Source organism: Lissotriton vulgaris, chromosome 1_1 (genome assembly GCF_964263255.1).
Source record: "Lissotriton vulgaris chromosome 1_1, aLisVul1.2, whole genome shotgun sequence".
Lineage (NCBI taxonomy): Eukaryota > Metazoa > Chordata > Amphibia > Caudata > Salamandridae > Lissotriton > Lissotriton vulgaris.
In genome coordinates, this window is record NC_141685.1 from 1,306,558,255 (window position 1) to 1,306,570,928 (window position 12,674).

Below are 12,674 nucleotides of genomic sequence, written 5' to 3' on the forward strand. Positions count from 1 at the left end.
ACTGCATCTGGACCTGAATTATGGTTGCCTAATTAAGGCAAACTTTTAATTTACAAAGGGAAATCTAAATGCAAGATTATACTGACAATGAGAAACACATTTTTTCTCCTTGCTCTTGTAGACACAAGGCTGCCTTTATGCCAATGCACTGTGGCCACAATTGCCCATATAGTTGAAGCTTCACAAAAACATTTTGTTAGGCTCACTTATCACTGTTGCTGAGCCTCATACTAAAGATGCACAGGCGTTGGACATTAAAACTTTGCACCTTTCCACGACAAGGCTGTCAAGATATGAAATATAGTTGCTATCTGCTTCTGAGTTAGCATTGGTATGGTGTTGCGTGTTGAACCATCCCTTTTCCCGACATCTCTCAATGGGGATCCTTATGGTTGTGTTCTGTCAACTACTCATTTGACGAAACATCATATAAAACTCACAGATGCATATTTGCCAGACTACGATCTTGTATATTATCCTGATGAGTCTTGTCTCAGAAATAATAAAGGAATTATGATAGCTGGTTATGCGCTCTGTATCATACTCTAGGTTTTTGAGATTCAATGAAGCATGTATCTTCAGCTTATGTTATGTTATTCCTATTTGTATAGTGCACTAATAACCCATGAGAGTATCCAGGCGCTTTAGCCGGTGTGTAAGTCAGTGTCCCCTCAGGTCAATTAAAAGAGCCAGGTCTTAAGCTTCTTGTGGAACTCAAGACATAAGGAGTAGGTTCTGATGTGTTGTGTGCGACCGTTCCATGTTTTTGCTGCGATGTATGAAAATGAAGCATACGTCACTCATTCTATTATTTTACCTGCAGAGAAGATTATAAAAATGTTCACTGATTCGATGTGCACTTTGTGGGTGTCCTCGATTTCATACTCAACTGGAGGAAGCAAGGGTTCCTGACCTCTGCGGAACTCCCTAATGCTCTTCAGTTGCTTGACAAAAATGCTATTGTCAAATGTGCTAAACATCAATGCACACAGGATGAAATGTCTATAAGTAATACTCTTGTTGATCAAGCTGCTAGAAAGGCTATTGTGCCTATTAAGTCTGAAATCACTCTCTACGAATGTAAGGTTGCAAAACTCCAACTGCCCTCCATACACAATCCTGCTGAGTCCGACAAATGTGCTCGACAGGGAAAAGAATATATAATTGAAATACAAGTGCAAAAGAGACCTTGATGGAGTGTAGCGGGACACATAAGAGACAAACAATGGGGGGAAAGGTTATTTTTAGTGTATTGCTCACAAATTTAGCCCTATTAAACCTCGATGTTACAGAGGTCAGTCAAAATGGCATTATTCGCGCTTCAGGTACCCAGTGGTTTGGACTCTAGTTTCCTTTAATTTCCCAATGTACTGACATACATGTTCTACTTACATATTCTTCAGTATGGGAAAATAATTAAACCCCACCACTGCTGACTACCCACCTTCATAAGGTTCCTTTGTCCTTGTGTAGATACATTTCATTTAGATGCATCAATCTTGCTGTTTTAGTTCTAGTATGCATGTTCTTTGAATGGACTGAAGCATACCATGTGCCTGTGCTGACACTATCACTGTTGCTAAGAAACTGCTCTGAGACTTCATCTAAAGTTTAGTAATCGCTCTATAGATAAGAAGTGATATGGAAACTACCTTTGTGTCCTATGTAGTAAAGGAGCTGTGTCAAGCTTTAACAAATTAACTGCACTTTCACTGTGTTTATAACCGAGACCTCTGGTCCAAAGGGAACTCGAAAAGCAAACTATCTAACATTTGTGCATAAACTTTGTGTGAGTAACAACTAGACAAAAAACTAAGATTAGTTCTTAGGAGAGTGTCTTAGTTCATCCTATGCTACTTCCTGCTACGCCCCCAGAGTCTCCAGGTTTGCCTTATTTTCACTTGAAAGATGCAGTGATTATAGAGTACTGCAGATAACGGATTTGTGATCTCAGCAGCTTCTTTTTCCAGGTCAGAGCTGCCTTACTCACCAACTCGACAGAAGCCCGACACACTACATAACTTGAAGACTTGGTCCAGGTAAAGATCCACAAATGAAAATCTGCACTCCAAACCTGGTGGAAAGGCCCATACCAGATCCTGTACCATGAACAATATTGTGAAGTGTAATAGACTTCCTGCTTGGATACACACATCTCCTTGAAACTGGTCAACTGATCTGACACATCCAGGGAACCTGATGGACTCCTAAAAATGTAACCCAAAAACTTTGTGCAGCTGCTATCCAAAGGAACACAGCTTGTTGAATCTTAAGTGCACTATCATCAGAATGCCGTTCCTCCTTCTGCCCACAGCTGTAGCCTGCAACTGTATTAGTGAGAAACTTCACAGCTACCTCATCCATTGGTGGATCTGGTAGCCTTCTTCACTGCAAACCTGTTAGTTAGGACTGGCTTGTCCAGCGGTCTATTCCCAGATGTTTTGCTTTTTGGCCTTCTGTTTCTGACCTGGTTTTACTGGTTTTATGACTCTGGGCACTTTACCACTGCTGATCAGTGCTAAAGAGCATATGTTCTCCCTGTAAATTCTATTTATGCATTTGTGATTCCATGATTGGCATATATGATTTACTGGTAAATCCCTAGTACAGTGCACTGTGTGTGCCCAGGGCCTGTAAATCAAATGCTGCTAGTGGGCCTGCAGCACTGATTGTGCCACCCACATGAGCAGTCTTTAACTGTAACTCAGATCTGCCACTGCAGGGTCTATGCGCAGTTTGTTACTGCTGTGTCAACCTGGAAAGTGCACCCACTTGCCAGGCCCTAACCTTCCATTTTCTTACATGTGAGTCACCCCTAAGGTAGGCCCAAGGTACCCCTGTGGACAGGGTGCAGTGTATGTGAAAAGGAGGACATAACCTGATGTGTGTAACTTTCTTATAGTGAAATATAGTGTAATTAGTTTTTCACTATTGAAATGCTATCTATCCCATAGGACAGAATGGGAGTTTATTTATAACATCTTATAAATATAACTTCCCATTGGGACAAGATGGAAAGATGGGGTTTAGTATGCCTGAACTTAGAATATAAAAATGCATCTTTTAGTAAAGATGATTTTTATATTGTATGCTTGTTTGAAAATAACACTTTTAGAAAGTGGGTATTTTCTTGCCTAGCCATCCTGAGTGCCTCTGCTGGTTTGTGGATTGACGGTCTGGCTTTTGAATGGCAGGGGATTGGGATGTGGATTCTCCAAGATGGCCACCGGTGAGCGGGTGTTGTGTGTCCTGCCTTTCCTGGATGAGCCAGGGTTGGGCTTGGTTGAATATACCTAGGCTGCATTCAGACTACCTGCATTTAGACACCTGAATGGGCCTGGCCTTCCTGGGACATTGTGGTCTCCACCTCCTGCTAGGCAGCTGCACCAGAGAGGACATAACTGGTTTTGGCTGGGCAAAGAGCTTCTCTGCCTCCAGAGAACAAAGGAATTTGAGCTATAAAAAGTGGGGCCCAGACCCCTGAAATTAGGAAACTGCTAACCTAAGGAACCTGCCAGGGAGAAGAACTGGGAAAGCTGGAGGAGCAGTACTGCCCCTGTGCTGTGTGCTGTTGGGGTTGGCCTGCAGTGGTTGCTTCTGTCTTGGGCATGGAAAGGACTGAAATGTGCTTTCATAATCCTGCTCTTAGAGTTTTCTCCAAGGGCTTGAAGTAGAACTTGCCTCCTGTTGGAAGTCTCAGAGATAGAAAAGACTTCAACGATCACTTCTGGACATCAAGAGGAACCTTTGCCAAGGAGAAGAGCTGGAGAAACTGAGGAGGAATACTGCCCCTGTGCTGTTTGATGTCTGGGGTTGGCCTACAGTGGCTGTTTCTGCCAAGGAAAGGAGAAAGGACTTTGCTTTGTGCTGTGTCTCCAGCTTGAAGAGGCTCTCCAAGGGCTTGAAATAGGGCTTGCCTCCTGTTAAGAAGTCTCAGGGACACAAAAGACTTCCTGCAACCCTGGTGCTGCTGGACTCTGCCATCAGTGAGTCCTACCCTTGCCTGAGGAGCCTCCTGCAGTCAAAAGGCCTCAGAAGTGGGTTATGCAACTGCCCTCTGCAAGGACCAGCACGAAGCATCTCAAAACCATGCAAAGCTTCATGGAACCGACGCCAGGCGACGCGAAGCCGCGCCGAGTCCCGCCGGGCGACCCAAAGCCTCGCCGCGCAACTCCCAGCACCAATGCCAGGCAATGCAAAGCCTCGCAAAGCGACGCCTCACCTCGGGTCCGCAACATATCAAACTTGGGCGCCAAGTCTACAAGAACACTGGGGCCGCAGTAAGAAACCAACGCATCACCTCCCCACACAGTATGAAACTGACAGATCACCTCCCCTTAAGTAAGGAACCGACGTATCGCCTCCCCTGCGTGGCAGTAAAGAACTGACGCATCACCTCCCCTTGAGTAAGGAACCGACACATCACATTCCCTGGGCATAAGGAACCGACCTATCACCTCACTGGGGCTGTTTTTGTTTGTGACAGTGATGCACCCAAAGTAATTTATGTTGTAAGTGTTGCATCCATAGTTTGCTAAGGACAGAATTGTTTCTACCTTTTGCAAGTCATGTTTTGATTAATGTATTGGGATTTTTGTTTTGGTCTTGTTTGGTTTAGATAGTGATTACTTATTTTTCTAAACTGGTGTGGTGTCCATTTGTAGTGTTTTCACTGTATTACTGTATGTGTTCGAGAATGCTTTACACACTGCCTCCAAGATATGTCTGTCTGATCGTGTCAAGCTACCAAGGGGAAGAGCAGGGGTTGTTTTAGAAGTGTATCTCCCTTACCCTGACTAGGAAGAAAGGTCCCTACTTGTACAAAGGTGCAAACCATTGTCAACTAGAGACCCCCATTTATAACACTGTTCTATTGGTTTATTGTGTGGCTGTATCTGTCAGACCTTAAGCTATCATCCACCTGCAACCTGCTGCTTACTTTTGGGACAAACACTACATCTACACCAATACGTCGTATATGTTTTGCAGCACTACAAGCAGAACATAAACATTTGCTCATGCTGGATATGTGCACTATTGCTCACTGACTCTAATGGAAAGGTGCTCATGGTTCTGATCCCATCAAGGAAGAAGAATGCCATGAACTACATGCTACATATCATTTTATTACGGAATGTGACAATACCACTACTTTTTCCTCTGCATCCAAACAAGCATCCTACTTGATCAACGATTTGGACCCCTTGCTAATATGGTTTATTGACTAGCTTTAAGGAATGCAAATGGCAGCCTCGTCATAGGCACATTCTGAGTGATGCATCCCTTCTTGCAATTAATGAATCGTTTTGATCTTACTCTCATAGTTACTTCCCCTCGGAGACCTTTTAACTTGGGGTGGCGCAGCTGATCAACCTGGAACTATGCTGGTCTCCCCACGGACTAGTCAGAATCCAGCTACTCTGCTTACATGGTACCCAGGATTAGACACTCCAAGTCACTCCTCCCTGCTTTGCACACAAGATTACTCAGAGACACCTCTGAAACTGTCTGATTATTTGATATTCTGTTCCCAAGTTACGGACCAGGACTATTTATCTGCGAAATACAAGTAGCTCAAATACTAAAGGAGACACAAAACTCTGACTGCCCTAGGTTTGATCTCTGTTCTACTGGAAGCCCAATGAACTGGGATTTTGTAAAACAGAATAGCTCTTGATTTTGTCTTGGCTGACAAAGGTAGAGTTAGTGCCTTCAAGGGTACTGCATGTTGTACATTTATTTCAAACCTTTCTCTAGGCATCATATTTGTGAAAGTGTTAAAGGATTACAACTTCTTGGTGACTAATTTGCATTTGATGATGTTTAGATGATGCTTAGAGTACTTTCTTAGAGCTGAAAATAAGAATTATTGAATATATGTTCAGCATTGTTGTCGTCTGTTTGCTGAGGTACCTTCTTGTCCAGTTCCAAATTGCCCCCATCTCAAGTCAGACAAGACACAAGGCTATGTCCCCGGCTTATCCACTGAGAATGGTCACTGATAAAGATGGTCATGCTAGCTCTGAGCCCAATTATAGGTCTTTGGAATGTTATGAAACAAATATGGACGTGGAAGTGAATCGTTTAATATGTACCGAGATGTTTTATGATTGTGCAATAATTAGCACAAGAGAAAGGTATTCTGAGATATTAATTTTCATAGGCATAACAGTAATTTGCCATATTTTCTACTCCTGCTTCCAAATGCCTAAAGAAGTGCCCCTCTCTGATATTTTGAGCCTCTCTTTCATGTTTTAGCTCATAGGAAGAAACAGTGTTGATTAACGAATTCAGACAAAACATTTACGGCGTTGGTGCAAACAGGTCGCCTTCTTCATTTCCCAAGGTCTTGGTTCTCGAACACCTGTATGCTCCCCTTTTTTACTTGTACTAAATATCCCATTTGCAGAACCGCAAAAGAAATTAAATACATGCGTCTTGCCTTTATACAATAGGCGTGCTCCATTCCAGCTTTCTAGGGAAACCACTTTCTATGGAAACCACTGGCTGACTGGACTTGTGATTCACAGACTTTTTTATTAATAAACTCTTTCAGACTACATATCGGCATGTGAGCACATTTACATATTAATCACTGAAAAAGGAAATATACTATTTATTTTCTTTGTAGGGCAGGTGCGCCCAACTTAGGTCCAGAAAGGTGAGAACCAGATTTTGAACAGAACTACAGACTGTGTAAATTACTTTTACTTAGAATCAAATTTTGTAAAGTTATTTTATGTAGGTATGAAGATATCTATCATGGATTCGACCCTACTGGACCTACATACGAAACCCTGATATAGAGTCTACATGTGGTGTACAAGGTTAAAGTTCAGGCATTGTTGAGTTATTTATGTCTTCTTGTGTCATTCCATGTTTTTACGACCATAGTGTGGCGGGTAGACTCACCAGAACTAGTTACTTTGTAACTCCTTTATTGGTGGCAGAATAAAAATAGATACCTGGCTACATATTAGCTACAGTGAACACCATATAGGAGAACATGTGACAAGACCTGTACCATAAAGTAAAGGCCATAAAGGCATATATAAGATATGAGAGCAACTAGGGACACCCACTGAAGATGTGTACAATGTGGAATGAATCTGGTAAAGTGGGGCACGTACTAAATGTGCCATAATCTTCAGGAGCCCTCTTAAAGTAAGTAAACAGCCAATCTTAAGGATGAAGTATTTAATTGTAACATAGCTCCATAACAAAGCTATGACTGCATTTAAATTATGAGGCTGCAGACTCAAAAAGTGGAACTTTGCTGAGAAGCGGATGGAATCCAAGTGCATATTCTACAGTAGGACCAGTGGGCAAAAAAAGCGGCACAACAAACTGAAGAAAACCCAGACACATTTTGCTCTTTGTTAATCCTACTGGATTTACTTTTCTTTCCAGAGCAAGTTACTGGTCTTAGATATCCAGAAAGAGCAGTCAAAAATGTGGTAACTGGCAGTGTAAAAAAAGGCATTCTTTGCACGATTCCACAAGCCTTTATGGGCTGTTGTTAGAGTTGAGTTATGGCATAAGACCATTGGAAGTGGACAGTGCATTAAAACGGCTAACTTTGCGTAGCATCATCGATAGTTTACTGTGCTAAGTGACATTAAAGCAGGGTGAGCTTCATCTGCTCACTAGCTTGTAGAAAAAGGTAATGACTTTAGTAAGAAGGCAAAAAAGTTAAAGAAAATATATGTTGCATGGCGCTCACAGTAGATTCATAAGAATTTGGATCCTATTTAGATGTTCCCCCTCACTAGGACCCTTACCGTGGTGTCCTTCAGCAGGAGAGCGGAGCACTGTAGGCCGGCCATCAACATCTTGTGTGGATTCCAGGCCACCGAGTCTGCCCTGCAGAGAGCAAGCAAGAGTGTAAAGATGGGCTTTCAGCACGGATGGCACCCTAACCCAGCTTCTTACGGAAGTAGCACCTACCTCTCAATGCCATTCAAGAGATGTCTGTGATGCTGTGAGAGTAGAGCACTCCCACCCCAAGCTGCCTATTGAAAGAGAGAGGAAGGGGGTAAAGTGAGATATAGAAAGAAGGAGGGTATTTACATCCTATTCATCTTACATTTTTGAAATCCCACATATCCAGGTTACGTGCTTAGGGTTGGCGTTCAGCACATATGTTCTAGAAGGCAATGAGGACTGGAGCTTTTCACTTATAGGTTGCAAGTACAAGACCAGCTCATGTTGACATTTATCCAAAGTCAACAACTTCTGGGAGGTGATTGGTGGACTGCTTGATATAAGCCTGGTAGCCCACCAAAACGTATAATGCTGATGTACTCAACTCACTCATTATCTCAGAAGATCACTGGTACATTCAACGCACAGTATCTTTAGTGGCAACACCTCAGGCACCAAGCAAGTACAGGGAATGTATTAATGATGCACCCACTACACATCTGGCAAGAGCAACTCGTGTTTTTTCTCATCCTTCACCGGTAAGTTATGGCCCACGCCTAGAAACAATTAAAAACGTGTGTGGTGCTCGTATTATAAGAGTATTGTCTATCATTTTATGAGACTGAGTCTAAGGGGTGCTTAGGGCTGCACCCATCTTAGATAACTTAACTCATGCTGTGCTTATGCTCATCTTTTTGAGACCTCAGGTCCCTTCCAAACCTAGATTCACTGTTATTCTCTACATTTCTGCGTTATATCACTTTCCTACTTTTGGATGGCCTTCACTAAAAATGCAATTCCTTGTATTTTTAAGTTACAAATTACATGTAAGTAATTACATCTGTATTCAACACTTCGATGGGAACCATCTCCGGCTATTTTTCTTTGATAGGAATTCAAGATTTACGATAAATAGGGAAAAAAATAGCTTAAAGTTAATGAACGCAGATGAACTGTTCCCAAGACACTACCAAAGCGGATTTGTATGGACCATGGGGCATCAGCCCTGTGAAGGCTTTTGGTATAGTGAAGTACTTCTCAGAGAAAGAACATTTGTGACTAAAATATGTATTTTGCTCACTTACAAATAGTAATGTGGTATATGACTAGCACAAAGGACAGCGGAGAGGGATGTTTTTTGTCCTTGCAGCCCAGAACCTCATGAGTACACCTTTCCATTCTCCCCATGGCCCAAATCATACTTACGTCAACGTGGAGCCAGATCCCATGCTTCTCGCACACTTCTGCAATCTCACTGATGGGGTCAAAGGCACCCAGTACAGTGGTACCACATGTGGCGCTCACCAGAAAGGGAACAGCACCCTGAAAGACAGAAAACAGACCTCAGGTCTGCTAGCACGGGTGAGGAAAGACAAGTTTCAACAAAGAGGCACAACTGAGCAAGAAAGTGACATCAGTTCTTCCAATTCCAGTAGTATGCACAGAGGGAAAAGCTGTGTTAGCCTCACTGGGTGTGATTCACTCAATGTGGTGGTCTAACATTAGAAGAATCATACAATCTCAGAGCTCTCACATGACCATATTTCTGGGTGACCCTCCAAAAATCTTCATCGAGCCCAATGCATTTCAATTGAAACATCAAGCTGGACCCTTTTTATAATCTTGATATGTTGAGTGCACACTCGTCTGTAATACAAGTAGGTCCAAACCAAGTAGTCTCACTGGTTACCTGGGATTTTGCTTCCTGTATCTGTTTCTCCAGTTCAGCAGGAATCATTTTCCCCCTGAAATGAAAATAAAGAAAAGACAGCTAGAAAACGTCTCTGGTAGTTTTAGAACAGTGCGCACCTACACTATAATAGGAACTGCTTCTGCTGCCATTAATGGGCAGTTAAGGCAGCATCTCTTACCTCCTACAGTGCCAAGTTATCTTAGCAGAGAAAACTACAGAGATTGCTGTCGGAGAGGAGGATTGCACTATTTATGAAGTCCCAGCCTGCTGCATCAGCGGATGCTGTATGGATTGCATCACATGCACTAGTTGAATTGGAACTCACAAGTATTGCTTCTCCCGACTCTCCAAGTAAACGATACGCCAGGGAATTTAATATAAGCACGGGTTGTCGGGAGTTCCTATGTCCTGCTGTCCCGGTCTCTGGGCAGGAGATACACTACATTTGGCAGCAGCAATGGTTTTGTAGCGCTCACAAACTTGCCTGGCCTAGAATGGAAGACAGTGTAGTATGGTCACAAATTCCCGAATTTTATTAATCAATAGTGAGCCGTTTTTCACCATTATATTTTTTCTGACTGGAAATACAAGTGAGGGGGGAGGGGGCAATATAACTCTCTAGAGCAGTGGTTCCCAAACTGTGCACCATGGCTCCCTGGGGAGCCGTCAAGTCTAGCCAAGGGAGCCACTCTCCAAGCACTTTAATGCATTTAACGTTGAAGGGGTTGTTGGCTTCAGTTAAACTACTTAGACGTAAACATATGATGTTGATGATTTGTAAGTGACATGCCTAAAGCTGTAAACGAGGTGCTTAATTGATGGCATCTCTAGGGACATGACCTCCATATTTCACTAGATCCCCACATTCCAACACTCCCAAAGTAGGCAGAAGATGCCTGATTCATTTGGTTAGATTTGTTTATAGTTTTATTTTTTCCAAATAAATTTTACACCAATGCAAGTTATCAGGAAAGTACAGTTGCCTGTCTATTAAACACTAAGTATTATTAAATATTGACATTTGTACTTGAATCATAGGTACTTCCAGTACACATTTCTTTCCGTACACACACTTCCATTACCATTACTTCCAGACAGGCTGGCTCTCTTCTTGAACACAGTGAAGTAAACCGCCATATATGGCATAATGCCAACATTTGAAACAAGAAAGAGGGACGTTAAAAAAAAAAAAAAAAAAAAGAAGAAGATCAGAGGAATTTATTTTACTTGCATTGATTTGGAGGCAATTTTAGGGAAGAGATAGCAAAAATAAAGCTGTATGTGGTTTAAAAAATTGTGATTCATCCTGCTGAGACAGGTGTGTTGGCACGTATGACATTGGGTAGAAATGGAACTGCATGCAAATATTCTTCAAGCGCAGAAACACTTTGGCAATTGGGCCAACATGCATAGGGGTGCTACCTAGCACTGTAAGTGGGATTAAAAAAAGTTTTAAGAGGGTACTGTAAAAAAGGCATGGGCAAAGAAGTGTATCTAGGAATATTTTATTAGAGGCGCGCCTTAGTAATACACCCTGCGTATGTGATTATTATACATTCATCTGCTTCATCCCAATTATTTTCAGGGAGAAAGATGCAAGTACTCATGAGGCCGGGCTTACACCCCCCCCCCCGCCCTCCCAAAAAAGTAACAGCGGGGAGTCACGGGCAATGGCCAATGGGTCTAGGGAGCCGCGGGTTGAAAAGGTTTGGGACCCACTGCTCTAGAGCCTGGGTTGCCCCCACAGAGAACTAAACTGAAAGATGAGCTCTAGCAGGATAGATTGAAAAAAGTCCGAGAAGAGATGAAAGTTGTTATTTGTTACCTCAATGTTGAATAGATCAACCCTTGGGATTAAATCATGAAAATTCGGTTTCTATTTGAGATATTGCTATCATGCAGTCAAGAAGGCAACTGGCTACAAAAATAGTTCACAAAAGAGGTTTACTTATTCGAGTTTTCACCCGAACTTTGCAACAGAAAACAGAATACAACACACCCAAATTGTGTCAGATGAGGTTTGTACTCTGGCAGGCACTGTAAATCAATACAAGTTCAGAGGATTCTTATTTGTAACTAGGTGAACAATATACCCGCAGTTACGGGCAGTGAACAATTGTTTAACGAGTGAAGTGTTCCACCATAAGGTAAGAACGCCTGAATACAATAGACCTGCTAGTCTGATATACAAATAGATTGTAACCAAAGAATAGGGGAAGGTAGAGGTTTCGGTTAGGTTTACTCTCCTTAATGTATCTAGTTTCACAAAAAATCGAATTTAATCGAAAAAAAACGAACCCTTCGGGTAATGAAAGGATCCAACGGAGGTTCGTTGCAATCGCTTCACTAAGAAAAAGGACTCTTTTTCTAGAGACCCCTCACCCACCAGGGTTTCTCCTAGGTGGCATGCTTCATCATTGGGGTACTTCTCAATCCTCTACGGATTGAGGCATGCTGCGACTTGCGAACTACGCAGGAGCACTTTGTTAAGGACTATGTGAGGTGCAGTGATGTGGAAGGGAAAGAATTAAAAATACCTAACTAGTGAGCTACTCTTTTATTCCCGACCCTAGCTGGTATGGTTAAAATCAGGAGTTGATACCAGGAAGAGACCAGACCTTAATGAGAAGCTCTTCATCAGAACTACACGAGGTCCAGCCCCGTATGCCACTCCTAATTGATCTATTTTTAGGATGCAGTGACGTGCACACCTAATGTGTATACACAAGAATACATACGGTTTAAAGGTACTCTGTATTTCTATTAGGGCAATGCTATTGCCTCATGGTCAATACCAGGGAGAGAGGGGCTTGTAGTCACACCTTTGTCAAAGCACGCAGAGGCGTGTGACTACAAGCCCCTCTCCCCTGGTTACAATTTCTCTGGTCGTGAATGTCTAACATGGGTCTTGGCCTTAGCCAGTGGTAGTCGGGGGCCCCCCTCTCCACGGGATGTAAAATGATGACATAAGTAACTAACATAAATGCTCTTTTCTTGAAGAGCTATGTCAGATGTTGAAAGCAAATTACGCAGGGTAAAGTGCACCTGGTGCGAAAAG

At 42.6% G+C, this 12,674-nt stretch overlaps 1 protein-coding gene across 1 annotated transcript in view; it reads right to left on the reverse strand.

Annotated features, from left to right (window-relative positions):
- Positions 1 to 12,674, reverse strand: part of LOC147749048 (cysteine sulfinic acid decarboxylase-like) — a 289,794-nt gene that overhangs the window by 116,757 nt on the left and 160,363 nt on the right. The window contains exons 8-11 of the mRNA XM_086965583.1: positions 9,614 to 9,668; positions 9,130 to 9,246; positions 7,948 to 8,012; positions 7,782 to 7,863 (exon numbers count right to left, since the gene is read on the reverse strand). Of these exons, the coding sequence (XP_086821709.1) occupies positions 7,782 to 7,863; positions 7,948 to 8,012; positions 9,130 to 9,246; positions 9,614 to 9,668 (319 nt within the window). The remainder of the gene's footprint in view (positions 1 to 7,781; positions 7,864 to 7,947; positions 8,013 to 9,129; positions 9,247 to 9,613; positions 9,669 to 12,674) is intronic.